Source organism: Ovis canadensis, chromosome 3 (assembly GCF_042477335.2).
Source record: "Ovis canadensis isolate MfBH-ARS-UI-01 breed Bighorn chromosome 3, ARS-UI_OviCan_v2, whole genome shotgun sequence".
Lineage (NCBI taxonomy): Eukaryota > Metazoa > Chordata > Mammalia > Artiodactyla > Bovidae > Ovis > Ovis canadensis.
This window is the reverse complement of record NC_091247.1, coordinates 96,956,189-96,971,376: the sequence shown is the minus strand read 5'-3', so window position 1 is coordinate 96,971,376 and position 15,188 is coordinate 96,956,189. Positions and strand designations below refer to the sequence as shown.

The 15,188-nt window shown below is 43.1% G+C and overlaps 1 protein-coding gene and 1 non-coding gene across 2 annotated transcripts; one reads left to right on the top strand and one right to left on the bottom strand.

Moving 5' to 3' along the window:
* Positions 1 to 527: 527 nt before the first annotated feature.
* On the bottom strand, positions 528 to 10,769 carry POLE4 (DNA polymerase epsilon 4, accessory subunit). Its single transcript, XM_069583728.1, has 4 exons — positions 10,311 to 10,769; positions 9,605 to 9,689; positions 8,781 to 8,822; positions 528 to 831 (listed from the first exon to the last, which is right to left on the bottom strand). Exons 1-4 carry the CDS (start codon positions 10,518 to 10,520, stop codon positions 818 to 820), a joined length of 351 nt encoding a protein of 116 aa, XP_069439829.1. The 5' UTR covers positions 10,521 to 10,769; the 3' UTR covers positions 528 to 817.
* LOC138438409 (U6 spliceosomal RNA) lies at positions 7,237 to 7,342 on the top strand. The gene has a single exon (XR_011256345.1). It is a non-coding gene; the product is annotated as a U6 spliceosomal RNA (small nuclear RNA).
* Positions 10,770 to 15,188: the final 4,419 nt, after the last annotated feature.

The following is a 15,188-nucleotide window of genomic DNA, read 5'->3' as shown; positions in this document are numbered from 1 at the left end:
ATCTATGAATAAACTAAAATCTACTTAAATGTACACTTTAAATGGGTAAACTGTACGGTGGTTGTTTAGTCGCTAAGTCGTGTTTGACTCTTCTGCAACTCTATGGACTATAGCCTGCATCTGGTGGTAAAGAATGAACCTGCTAATGCAGGAGACAAGTCCAATCCCTGGGTCAGGAAGATCCCCTGGAGAAGGAAATGGCAACCCACTCCAGTATTCTTGCCTGGGAAATCCCATGGACAGAGGAGCCTGGTGGGCTAGAGTTGGACATGCCTTAGCAACTAAACAACAACAAATGCTATTAAAATATTTTAACTGATTTTATATCTAGGATTGCATTTATTGACCTCTGAAGACCTTAAGTGACATCCTGTAAATTCTGGAGTCACATTTTGCTGATGTGCTAAAAAAAAAAAAAGATAAATGAAAGACTGAGGTTTACAACAGCTATCAAGAAAGAGCAGAAAGATCTGTGGCTCTCCAGTCATGAGGCAAGAATACAGACAAGATTATAAAACACATAAGGCTAAAGTTGATCAGAAACCTTTATTTGATCCTTATCATTTATTAACCAACCTACACACACCATTTTCTATATTTCTACCATAAGCAGCTGCATCCAGGCCAGAAATGGAAGACCCAAGTAGTGGAAGACCTTGTAGATTAAAGCTAACAGGCTTGTTCAGGCTTAGGTGAACGTAGAACAGAAAAAATGTGGAAGTTCAACATGTTAAAGACTCTTCTTCAAAGCTGAGGCCTGCAGAGGGTCTAGCTGAAGGATGCAGGTCCAGGCTCACCAAACTGCCCAGCTCAGCAATCAATCCAAAGTACCTAAAAATACAAAGAGCGATGCTTAAAGCAAGGTGCTTCAAGAACTGGATGAATGTAGCAAAATGGGCCAAGTGAAAGATGCTTTGGTACTAGCAGTGCTTCTAAGGCCAAAATATTAATTTTGAGAAACACCCATCCAAAAGATCCTTGGGGAAAAAAACATGTCATTATGAGGGTGGGCAGTTGAGTCTAGACAATTCAAATTAGTGGTGGGAAAAGGGCTAAGAAGTTGTGTTACTTGATGAGCATCTGTGGAGACTACACAAGGGGTGAGTGATACAAAATAAGTAAGTTCTCTAAGTAGAGTTTATAGTCTTTTGAAAAAGATGATAAACAAAATCAGCAAGCTTTCTTCTAAAGAACTAAATGAATTATCTGGGGAACTAGCGTAGCTTCTGAAAAATTCTAGCTTCCCACAGTCAAGCTTTCTGCAATTCTGACCTCTGAAGGCCCCCAACATAACATCTGGTTCCACCTCTACCCACACTCATATAAAATTGCAAGGCAAAAACCACCCTCCACACAGATACATACATAAGTTCCAAAGAGCCTTCTTATTCCCACATTCTAAAATAGAATAAAAATTACAAGGCATCTGAAGAATGCCCATCTAGTAAAAGGAAAGTAAAAAGAATAACTTGGGGAAAGAACATGTAAGGAAACAACAAAACAAAGAAGAAATACCTCAAATTTTTTAATAGCCTCTGCTTTTGATAATGGCAAGTTCCTGCTGAGATCAAACTGATACAGCTGATTTAAAATATTTTTAAAAAGAAAATCCTTCAGGCATTAAACAGGCCTCATGAAAAGGCAAATCCAAAACCTAGAGAGGGCAAGAACACAAAGAAAACCTAGCCTCCAAAACTGCTGTGACTTCAGGGGAACCTGCCAACCCAAAAGAGAGCCAAGAAACTGTGTTGTGATTTGATGAAGGCAATGAAGAGTCAAACATGAGAACGTGCCCAACTGGAAAGGTTTGATAATCGCCCCCTCTTCAAAAGCTGGATTCCCAAAAGGCTACACCCTCAGAGTAAGGCTGAACTAGAATTAAATCAGTCCCCTCACAGACCTGACATCACACATTATATCAACACAGTGATCAAGAAATCCTCAAGTCCTGGATTCAAGAAAAAGGTCCTGCACTGATACCTGCCTCTATATGCCTTGCAGAAACAAATAAAAATCTTTGGAGAAAGGTCTCATTATAAAGGCGTCAAGTGATCATCCAACAAGTAACTTTTTCAAATACCAAGACCAAATATACCAAGACAACTAGGCATATAGGGGAAAAAGACCATGATACAGTACCAAGAGAAACAATAAAACCAGAAAAGTAAGTAAACCAGCCTTAAAGGGCTTTGAATATTAGATTGGACATAGACTATAAACACGGAGAAGGCAATGGCACCCGACTCCAGTACTCTTGCCTGGAAAATCCCACAGACGAGGAGCCTGGTAGGCTGCAGTCCATGGGGTCGCTAAGAGTCGGACACGACTGAGCGACTTCACTTTCACTTTTCACTTTCACGCACTGGAGAAGGAAATGGCAACCCACTCATGTTCTTGCCTGGAGAATCCCAGGGACGGGGGAGCCTGGTGGGCTGCCGTCTACAGGGTCGCATAGAGTCAGACACGACTGAAGCGACTCAGCAGCAGCAGCAGCAGCAACTATAAACAAGTGTACATACTATGGGTAAGGAAATGAAAGACAACCTTCAAAACATCCGCAGCAAATACAAACAAAAAATGACAGATATTTCAAAAGTAATGAAATGGAATTCACAAACACTAAAAACTACAGAAACAAGAAGTGAAAATAATAACTCAAGAGAAAAAAATTTAAAGAAGACAAGACCACTGGAGAGAGAATTATAAACTGTAAAGTCAGGAAAATTACACAGAATACATCATGGAGAGACAAAATTATGGTTAACTTTTAGCATATGCTTAATGCAAATCCCAGAGAGAAAGCAGAAAGAACGAGAGAAAGGAGAGAGGAAGAGACTTCTCCAGGAGAGGAAGACCTCAATCCATAGATTTAAAAAGCGGTGTTCTTCAAAAGGAATGATGCTGAAGCTGAAACTCCAGTACTTTGGCCACTTCATGCAAAGAGCTGACTCATTGGAAAAGACTTTAATGCTGGGAGGGATTAGGGGCAGGAGGAGAAGGGGATGACAGAGGATGAGATGGCTGAATGGCATCACTGACTCGATGGACGTGAGTCTGAGTGAACTCCGGGAGTTGGTGATGGACAGGGAGGCCTGGCGTGCTGCGATTCATGGGGTCGCAAAGAGTCAGACACGACTGAGCGACTGAACTGAACTGAACTGAAGCAAACTTAGGAAATTACTCCTGGATACATTGGAGTGAAACTACAGAAAAATCAAAGACAGAGAAAATCTTCAAAACCAGAAAAAGGGGGCAAATTAGCTTCCAAAGAAGCAACAGAGGCCCAAAAAGAGAAGAAGGAGCATTCAGTGTGCTAAAACAAAGAAAGTTTCACCTAGAATTCTATATTCAGCAAAACACCTTTCAATAAAGAAAGTAAATCAGTGAGCCAGAGCAGGTAGGAAAAAAAAACTTTTAAAAAGGTACTTTTAGACCCCCCAAAATACAAAAACAAAAAAACAAAAGCAGAGTTTGCTACCACCAGACCCTTTATGATTTATTTCGGAAAGAAAATGATCACAAATGGAGAAGAAATATAACGAGCAAAGACAGTATAAATATATGGATAGATTCATGTATCGCTGCCTGTACAACACAGCAATAATAATGCCTTATGTGAAGTAACAAAGACAAAACAGTGACAATAACAGCATGAGTGTGGGATGCGGGCCTGGTACATTGAGCTAATGGATTCTAAGATCCTATTGTTTTGAGGATAAAGGGAAAAGTATTAACATTAGGCTCTGATAAATTAAGGATGTATGTAATAACTGGTAGGATAACAAAAAAGAGATTATAATTCCCAAAATAATAGGGAGAATGCTGAATAAATTATACTTAAAAGGCAAAAAACAGAAAAAACATAAAATAAGGACAAATAGCACAAAATAAGATGGTACATTTAACCCATATACATTAATTACATTAAATTAAATGCTCCACTTAAAGACAAAGACTATAAGCCTGAGGGTTTTTTTAAACAATTCACATCATACACACCAAAAATACGTCCGCATGTAGAGAAAGTCTCCCTGAAAACTAACTGGAGACTGGCAGAAAAACTCCTGTACAGTCAAAGCTGTAAGAAAGATCCCCACAGAGTCAGGAAGGGAAGGGAAGAGGCCAGGTCAGGGCCTGTACCCCAGGAGTAGATACAGAAGATAAGGCGGATCGATGGTGGAGCTCCTCCCTGGGTACTGAGCAGTCTGAATCTCAACAAGGGCACCCCAGCTCTGGGGCCTAACACAGGGAGGATGAGTCCTGCTTAGCTGGTCTGAAATCTATGGGGACTGACAAGATGGTTGTAAAAAACCTGGACTCCACTCACGACGAATGTACACACACACGTGCTTACTCCCCAAACATGGCAGAAGCAGCAGACTGGAACCGTGACTACCCAGTGCACCTCAGCCCATGCCAAGCGCCTCCCCCGCCCCCACCTGCTCCAGAGCGCAGCTCCATGCTAGGGCAAAGGCTGCCACAGCTGAGCAAAACACTCGGCCGTGAGGGACAAAGCCAGCTTGGATCTGGCGGGGCATCTGAGAACAAGGGAGCCCATCACTGGTCACAGGGTGGTAAATCAGGGGTGCTCTGGAGTTCTGACTGGTGCTGGGACCACCGCTGCATGCACCCCAGTCCGTGTCAAGCCTCTACTCTGGTCCTCTTGCCCCACAGGACAGCTCTCCACTAGGCAAAGGCTGCCACTGCTGAGGAACATGCACAACTGTGGGGGACAGGGCAGGCTCAAGCCGAGCACAGCGTCCAAACAAGGGAAGGGCACCACTTCTAGCATTCACAGCAGCAGGAGCTCACCAGCAGCCTATAGCTCCGCCTGATGCCAGGACCACCCAACCACAGGCCCCCGCCTCCACGAGGTACCCAATTTAGCCCTTCTGGTTCTAGCACTGCACTCCTTTGGAGCAACCGTGCTGATGCCTGGCGGAAGAAAGAACACACACTCAACATCAACAGAACCAAGCTGGACCTTCCTCTAACGGCTTCTGCTCCAGCAGTTTGGGACCTGACATCACTCATGATAGGGCAGTGCTGGCAACTGATGAGTGAAGAAGACCCAGGTCATACCTCTCTTCGGCTCTGGCCCCTCCTTGTCCGGCCCCACCTTCTACTAAGGCGATAGCTGCCAGCACACTGAGGTAAGATGTGACTCGTGTTCACTTAAAATCCAACTCTCCCATCCAAATCACTGAGCACACAGACTATAGAGATGCTCCCAAATAAGCACTCCCCTTCAGACCAGGATGGGTAACTGTTTCACCTAATTTCACAGAGACAGAGAAATCTTAAGCAAAATGAAAAGAGAGGAATTTCTTTAAAAATGAAAGAATAAGGGAAAAAACCCTGAAAGAACAACTAATGAAACAAAAATAAATAATTTACCAGATAAAGAGTTTAAAGCATTAGTAATAAGAATGCTAACTGAACTAGGGGAAAGAATAGACGAACCGTGAAAATTTTAACAAGGATACATTTCTACTAACAGACAACATTCCAAGACTGAATGAGGAAGGAAAAATAATCTGAATAGCTGGACCACCAGTAGTAAAACTGAACCAGTAATCAAAAAATATGCAGCAAACAGAAGTCCAGGACCAGACAGCTTCAGAGAAATTCTACCAAACATACAGCAAGAGCTTAATACCTATCCTTCTCAAACTATTCCAAAACCTGCAGAAGGAAATACTCCCAAATTCATTCTACAGTAAGACCACCATTATTACCCTGATACCAAAATGAGACAAACTAAAAAAAAAAAAAAAAAAATTACAGCCCAATACCACTGATGAATATCAATACAAATATTCTCAAAAAATATTAGCAAACCAAATCCAACAATATATTAAAAAGAATCATATGCCGTGATCAAGTGGACTTTATTCCAGGATACAAGGACAGTTCAATATTCACATTAACAAAAGAAAAGATTAAAAACCACATGATCATTTTAACAGATGCAGGAAACGCATTTAACAAAATCCAACACTCTTTCATGATAAAAAGTCCCACCAATGTTGTTCCTACCAAACTTGCAAAAATAAAACTCCGATAATACCAAGTATTGGTAAGAATGGGGAGCAATGGGAACTGTCATACACTCCTGGTAGAAATGTGAATCAGGTATACAGGATGTTTGACAGAATCCACAAAAGAAAAGATACATATTCTGTGCTATATTCTTTCATAAGGGAAGGTTTTTAGAAAAGAATACATACACACACATAAACATATCTACATAAAATATCCAGAAGCTTACAAAAGAGATGAAAAACAGTGGCCTGAAAGGAGGGGACCTATATAAGAGATTAAAGGACAGAGAGGTTGAAGGAAGACTGTTCTTAATACTATTTTTCAACTTCTAAACTCAACCTATTAAGCACGGAAGATTTAATTATGATAAGGAGGTATGTTTTCAGCCTTGACACAAAGTTAGAGCCAGAAGTGAGCTAATAACGGGAAAGGAAGGGAAAAGTGCACCAACAGTCCTACCTTACAAAGTGAGTTGTCAACAAAAAATACATATTTTAGTATGTTACGTAAATTGTAAAGGTAACAGAGGAACTAAAAATAATGGTAAACCTGCCAAAAACAAAAAAGAGGGAAAGGATTGATGGGGTGGTATAGGTTTACCAAAACTTCCTTTATCTTCGCTGGAAGTCAAAAGACAACATCTAGAGTTGATAAACCAACAACAAAGCATACTATTCAAAAATAGAAGAAACCACCTGGAAAGCTAAAAATAGAAATAATGACAAGATGAGGGGCAGCAGCTACATTGCATTGTAAGTCATAAGGTAACTATCTGACTTTTAATCATGAACATATACTGACTCGATTTAAAAAAAAAATTCCACTTAGAACATACACATCTAAGGACTTAAGAACATTCACTTTACCAAGTACAAAATAACATAACACTGACTAAATCCCAGGGGGCTAAAATGACCTGCCAAAGGGATTCAACTACTGAGATTACTGAATCCAAAGATGAAAATGAACACATCCACCACTTATTATATGGCCATTTATTAAAAATCCAAGCTAAGCATTAGGCACCGTATAGGCTAAAGTGGAAAACTTCGTAAGTTTTCTACACTCCTATTCCTAGTACTCTCCAATTTATCATCCTGGCACCACAGGTTGGTACTCTTATGTCTTTAAGGCAGAAACTTAAATAAATTGCTCATCTCTTTGAAAAGATGGTAATTAAAAATAAACAGAGTGCTCACTTCAGCAGCACATTTACTAAAATTTAACAATACAGGGAAGATTAGCGTGGCCCCTAAGCAAGGATGACACACAAATTCATGAAGTGTTCCATATTTAAAAATAAAAACAAACAGCTAGTTAGGCTCCAAACATTTCTGACTGAGGAACTGACAGCATGTCAATCACAAGCAGGTGCCCACCTTAGGCAGACAGCCAACAAGTTATTTTTTAGATGAGTATGCAGAAAAGATCTACAAATTAAGAGAATACTCAATAATCTAGGCTTAAAGCTAGCCATAGGAATGTATCTTAAAAGACATTTAAAATAACATATCCATACATTCAAAGCTACAGTTTTTTCAGTAGTCATGCACAGACGAGAGAGTTGGGCCATAAAGAAGGCTGAGTACCGATGAATTGATGCCTTCAAATTGTGGTGCTGGAGAAGACCCTTGCGAGTCCCTTGAACGGCAAGGAGATCAAACCAGTCAATCTTAAAGAAAATCAACCTTGAATACTCATTGGAAGCACTAATGCTGAAGCTCCAATACTCTGGCCATCTGAAGTGAAGGGCCAACTCACTGGAAAAGATCCTGAGGCTGGAAAGATTGAAGGCAACAGGAGAAGGGGGCGACAGAGGATGAGATGGTCAGATAGCATCACCAATTCAATGGACATGAATTCAAGCAAACTCCAGAAGTGGAGGACAGAGGAGCCTGACATGCTATAGTACGTGGGGTCGCAAAGAGGTAGACATGACTTGGTGACTGAGTAATGACAACAACCAAAAGGGCCAGAGACTAGGCTGATTACAGTTGCAAAACAAAGGGGTGTAAAAAAAAAAAAACTGAAATAATTCAAAAAAAGATTTCTGAAAGTGATAAGGCTTCAGTGAGGTAGAGAGAACATCCTGGTACGGTAAAGGTGAGAATGAACTGAAGGTACACAGCTTTCACAAAGCTCTTCAATCAGAATACACACAGGAACTAGAAAGACAATCAAATTTAGGAATTAAGTAAGAGTTAGAGCGCTAAGAAAAGTTAGCTAAAATAAGGAATTTCAAATATTTTCTATTTCTATGAGATTTAGTCAGAAAACAGGAGTTAACCTGAAATTCCTAAGGAAAAAATAACACAGGCCAGAACAGTATCTCACAGCAACAAAATAATTACACAGATTGCTGAAGAAGATACAAGAACAAGAAACAACCCTTTAAATGCTGGCAATCACTTCTGATCTCCAGCATTATGATGAGGGGTAAGATTGATATCTAAGAAGGGCAAAGTAAGGCTCAAACTTTTGAATCTACCTAACTCCACTGGGTTCTTCAGAGTCCCTCCCATTTTCTATGGTTAAGCAGTTTTCAGGAGGAAGTTCTAATTATTCAAGGGCATTTGAATTAGAATTTGTTTTTCCTATCTGAAATAGCAAACAGGGAGAAAAATTATTTCTACATGAAGAAAGAACCAGGCCATTCGTTTTTATAAGGTTTTGAACTCAGATCGTTAGCACAGGAAAGACAGATGGAAACGATTCCCTACTGATAGAGAACTCACCTTCCAGAAAAGCAAATTCATCCACAGCTTCTATTGCATTATCTGAAACACAGAGTAAAGGGACATCTGACTAACTTCAGTCATTTGGGCATCAATCTCTTACAAAAGCACGACCCACACAGTGACCGGCATGAGGCTTTATGCAATGAGGGCATTCATAAAATTTGCCCCTTGCTACCTTGAAATACAAATCTACTCCACCATCAAATCCTACATATCAGCTATCTCTCTACAAGAGTAATAAAAGGGACTTCCCTGGCTGTCCAGTGGTTAATTAAGACTCTGGGCCCCAATGCTAGCAGCAAGGGTTTGATCCCCAGTCAGGGAACTAAAATTTTTTTAAAAGAGTAAGAAAATAAGAAAAGCCTGGGTAATTACTGTTCATGGAGGGAAACATCTTTGCTCTGAAAGTTATCAGAGAAGAGTCTGGCTATGTAGCAGGCCAAGTGAGATTATGGCATATAAGTTTACACATGTTCTAGTGTTACTGGCTACAAGGTGGAGTAAAAAATCGAACACCTACGTGAAAAAAAAGTCACGCCTGGTACATGGCTGAAGGTATAAAGGGATCTAGTCAGCTTTGGCAATGCCCAGACTCCTTTGGTTCTCTATCCCAGCACTTCTCTAGCCACCCAAAGCATACCGATTAGAAAAGCATTTCTGGCACTGCGGCAGCCCAACAGAAAACATCATAGGATGAGACTTGGGGCACCTCTCATCCTATAGTGATGCCATCGCGACTGGCTTAAGGGAAAGCCTCGACGGGCCCAGCCCAGGCCTCCCTTGTCTGCCTCCAGATCCAAGATACCACAGTGACACTCTACCCAAATCTCTCCTCTGAAGAGTTTTCCTCTTCCCTTGTTGAGCACAACAGTAGGCATCTTTTGCAATGGTTTCCACAAACAGTTCCTGTGAAGAAAATAAGCAGGAAAAAAACTGAAAAAGTTATAATAAACGAAAATTTGAAAACAAAACAAAAAAACAGAGAACTGTTTCCATGAGCTCCAGCACAATTCGTGTGCGTGCATCTTTGGTGGGGGTGGGGGCGGGGGTGAAAGGGAGGTTCTCCGGGAAGCTGAAGGTTTTCCCGGACTTGATGAAGGTCTATTCCCCTTCCCCCTCCCACAATTGCTGGAGATGCATCCGCCCCTCCCTCACTCGTGGATCCACCCCACTCACTCACTTGAGACTCCTACAAGTTCTGTTAAACTAGAGATGCAAGTTATAAAGTCGCGTCCAGGCCCTCTTGAAGAGGTAGGTGTGTCAGCAAACCAGTACAACTACTGTATCGACATGGGATCCTTTTCCTGTCTTCTCTTCCTATACTCACCATCTCAGAATCTGCCCTAGCATTTTTCTCACCTCCCGGGCCTCAGAACACCCCGCCCTACGCTCCCGACGCTCCCCAAACCAGGACCAAAGGATCGCTAAGCCCCGCCCTTCGGAGAAGCCCCGAGCCCCGCCCGTCGCCACGCACCGTGCACCCCCCCATCCCCGCCCCATCCCCGCCCCATTGTGCCCCAGCCGCACCGCGGCGCGTGCCAGAATGAAGATGGCTTCCTGTCCCGCGAGAGTCACGTCGGGGTCCGCCTTCACCAAGGCCTTCACTCGCGCCAGAGGCAGCCTCGAGAGACGAGCTCCGGGCGCACTCGTCGGGGCTGGGGGCTGCGGCGTGGCTGCGTCCCCACCGGTGCCCTCCTCCTCCCGGGAAGCCCCGCTTCCAGGCGCCACCGCCGCCATCCCGGCCCTGAGCGTCCTGCGCGCGGCCGCCAACTGTGTGCGCGCAGGCGGCGCCGGCCCCTTTCCCGCGCGCGCTGGAAGCCACGCCCTCTACGGGCGTGTGACTCCGCCCCTCACGCTGCCGAGCACATCAGCGAGTTCTAGGCACCTGTCGAGTCTTTAAGCACAAGTCCCATCTTCTGGGGTCTGGGACTCTGTCTTACTGCGCCTGATGACTCTCACGCGCCATCTTGCCTCCTCTGAGAAACTTGATTGAAAAAGTAAATACAGCAGTAATAGAAATATATAGGAGAAACTTGAACAAATTTATATGCTACTGGAGGAGACTAAAATAGAAGCAATAAAAATGTGGGAGGGAAAAGTGATGGACAATATTTTAACAATTCTTCCCACTTTCTGTGATAAAACCTCATCTGTAACAGAGTCCAATTAGGAGAAAGAAATCACACAATTTGAACAGTTAAGTTTAAAAATTCGTAATTATAATAGGGGATTGACTATTAAGGTGCAAAGAGAACGGTAAAGAACAGAGGAATTAATTACATGTATGCTCCCAAGCTGAGGTAGAAAATCCAAGGATGAAATGAACACGAAAGAGCAGCCCATCCCACCAGAGCTGCGATCAAGGTCTTGTTGCGGAGGACGCAGCCATGACTCCCTGAGCCCCAGAGTCACTTAAGTGCCCTGTGGCTGGACTCGGGCAACTCACCTAGGGTGCTTCGGAAACACGCCTAAGGAGAGGTGCTGCACACTGCTGGCACCTACAAAACACTACACTACAAAAACGTGTTCTCAAAAAAGCACACTGGGACCAAGAAATATCCCCTTTTGTCCTCCAATGCGCTCTACTGATATAGCATAAAATCATAATCAAGTGGGTGAAGAGAAAGCTTCCGATCTTGCCAGCAAGCAGTGAAGGTGGATCTGGTACTAAAAAGCAATCGGTTGATAATGGCACACCAGTTCCGTCACTCGGTCATGTCCGACTCTTGGTGACCCCATATACTGCAGCATGCCAGGCCTCCCTGTCCATTACCAACTCCCAAAGCTTGCTCAAACTCATGTCCATCGAGTCAGTGATGCCATCCAACCATCTGATCCTCTGTCCTCCCCTTCTCCTCCTGCCTTCAGTCTTTCCAAGCAGCAGGGTCTTTTCCTATGAGTCACTTCTTTGCATCAGGTGGCCAAAATATTGGAGCTTCATTTTCAGCATCAGTCCCTCCAGTGAATATTCAGGACTGATTTCCTTCAGAATGGACTGGTTGGATCTCCTCGCAGTCCAAGGGACTCTCAAGAGTCTTCTCCAACACCACAGTTTAAAAGCATCAATTCTTGGGCGCTCAGCCTTCTTTATGATCCAGTTCTCACATCTGTATACGACACACCAACCCGAGTTAAATCGAATCTTGTGTCTATTCTGCACTGACACTGATGCAGCTGTGTGCAGATTGAGAGAACAACAAAAACATCAACAACAAAAACCAAACTGACTGGTCTTACAAGTCTTATGGTCAGTCTCAAGTGAAAATCAGAGCAGCCGGCAATCCCACCACATTCTGCTCACTTGCCTACTCACCAGATGAGAATTTGACACCTTCTCTTTACTTCTCAAATATATCACCCCTTCTCAATCCCTTGGCTCTCTCTGCTGACGACCTCGGTTACTATTTCACAGAGAAAATAGAAGCACTGAGGTTGGAGCTTCTGCCCACTGTCATCACCACGCCTACTCACCAAACAGTACCTACAGCCAGGTACTCTGCGGTCCCAGCTGCTACTAGACTGAAATGTCAGTGCTTCTCTCCAAGGCCATTCTCTCCACCTTTGTCCATCAGATTTCCAACCCTTCTTGCTTTCCCAGGGAAGTCACTGTGGCATCTCTTCTCTCTCTTCCTCTCACTCTCTCTTTCTTTCTCTCTCCTACAACATCTACGTTTCCTCCTTCAGCTGAACCGTTCCTGTTAGTAAGTGTGTGCTTTGCAGCCAAAGATGGAGAAGCTCTATACAGTCAAAAACAAGACCAGGAGCTGACTGTGGTTCAGATCATGAACTCCTTATTACCAAATTCAGACTCAAATTGAAGAAAGTAGGGAAAACCGCTAGACCATTCAGGTATGACCTAAATCAAATCCCTTATGATTATACAGTGGAAATGAGACATAGATTAAGGGCCTACATCTGATAGATAGAGTGCCTGATGAACTATGGAATGAGGTTTGTGACGTTGTACAGTAGACAGGGATCAAAACAATCCCCATGGAAGAGAAATGCAAAAAAGCAAAATGGCTGTCTGGGGAGGCCTTACAAATAGCTGTGAAAAGAAGAGAGGTGAAAAGCAAAGGAGAAAAGGAAAGATATAAGCATCTGAATGCAGAGTTCCAAAGAATAGCAAGAAGAGATAAGAAAGCCTTCTTCAGGGATCAATGCAAAGAAATAGAGGAAAAGAACAGAATGGGAAAGACTCGAGATCTCTTCAAGAAAATTAGAGATACCAAGGGAACATTTCATGCAAAGATGGGCTCGATAAAGGACAGAAATGGTATGGACCTAACAGAAGCAATACCTAATAGTAAGAAGAGGTGGCAAGAATACACAGAAGAACTCTACAGAAAAGATCTTCATGACCTGGATAATCACGATGGTGTGATCACTCAGCTAGAGCCAGATATCCTGGAATGTGAAGCCAAGTGGGCCTTAGAAAGCATCACTACGAACAAAGCTAGTGGAGGTGATGGAATTCCAGTTGAGCTCTTTCCAATCCTGAAAGATGATGCTGTGAAAGTGCTGCACTCAATATGCCAGCAAATTTGGAAAACTCAGCAGTGGCCACAGGACTGGAAAAGGTCAGTTTTCATTCCAATCCCAAAGAAAGGCAAGGCCAAAGAATGCTCAAACTACCACACAACTGCACTCATCTCACATGCTAGTAAAGTAATGCTCAGAATTCTCCAAGCCAGCCTTCAGCAATATGTGAACCGTGAACTTCCTGATGTTCAAGCTTGTTTTAGGAAATGGCAGAGGAACCAGAGATCAAATTTCCAACATCCGCTGGATCATCAAAAAAGCAAGAGAGTTCCAGAAAAACATCTATTTCTGCTTTCTTGACTATGCCAAAGCCTTTGACTATGTGAATCACAATAAACTGTGGAAAATTCTGAAAGAGATGGGAATACCAGACCACCTGACCTGCTTCTTGAGAAATCTGTATACAGGTCAGGAAGCAACAGTTCGAACTGGACATGGAACAAGAGACTGGCTCCAAATAGGAAAGAGAGTACGTCAAGGCTGTATATTGTCACCCTGCTTATTTAACTTCTATGCAGAGTACATCATGAGAAACGCTGGACTGAAAGAAACACGAGCTGGAATCAAGATTTCTGGGAGAAATATCAACAACCTCAGATATGCAGATAACACCACACTTATGGCAGGAAGTGCAGAGGAACTAAAAAGCCTCTTGATGAAAGTGAAAGAGAAGAGTGAAAAAGTTGGCTTCAAGCTCAACATTCAGAAAACGAAGATCTTGGCATCCGGTCCCATCACTTCATGGGAAATAGATGGGGAAATAGTGGAAACAGTGTCAGATTTTGGGCTCCAAAATCACTGCAGATGGTGACTGCAGCCATGAAATTAAAAGACGCTTACTCCTTGGAAGAAAAGTTATGACCAACCTAGATAATATATTCAAAAGCAAAGACATTACTTTGCCAACTAGGCTATGGTTTTTCCAGTGGTCATGAATGGATGTGAGAGCTGGACTGTGAAGAAGGCTGAGCGCCAAAGAATTGATGCTTTTGAACTGTGATGTTGGAGAAGACTCTTGAGAGTCCCTTGGACTGCAAGGAGATCCAACCAGTCCATTCTGAAGGAGATCAGCCCTGGGATTTCTTTGGAAGGAATGATGCTGAGGCTGAAACTCCAGTACTTTGGCCACCTCATGCGAAGAGTCGACTCATTGGAAAAGGCTCTGATGCTGGGAGAGATTGGGGGCAGGAGGAGAAGGGGCCGACAGAGGATGAGATGGCTGGATGGCATCACGGACTCGATGGACGTGAGTCTGAGTGAACTCCGGGAGTTGGTGATGGACAGGGAGGCCTGGCATGCTGCAATTCATGGGGTCACAAAGAATTGGACATAACTGAGCAACTGAAGTGAACTGAACTGAAGTCGCTTCAATCATGTTCAACTCTTTGCAACCCTATGGACTGTATCCCACCAGACTCCTCGGTCCATGGGATTCTCCAGGCAAGAATACTGGAGTGGGTTGCCATGTCCTCCTCCAGGGGATCTTCCCAACCCAGGGATCAAACCCATGTCTCATGTCTCCGCATTGGCAGGTAGGCAGGTTCTTTACCGCTAGCACAACCTGGAAAGCACTCCTATTAGCATACATCTTTACTAAAATATTTGCTCTTGACCCACACACCCCCTCCAACTTCTGCCTCATTTCTTTGCTCTTATTTGAAAAAAAAAAAAAAAGCCTTTTGCAAGCCTACCTATATTCATTATCTCCAATTTCTCTTTTTTCGCTCCCTCTTGCACTTACTCCAGTGAAGTATTTAATACTACCATCCACTGAGATTGCATTTTCAAGATCATCAATGACCAGGGCCACCCCTGGTGTACAGGAACTCAGAAAGATATTTTTTTCAGGGTTTTTGTCTATCT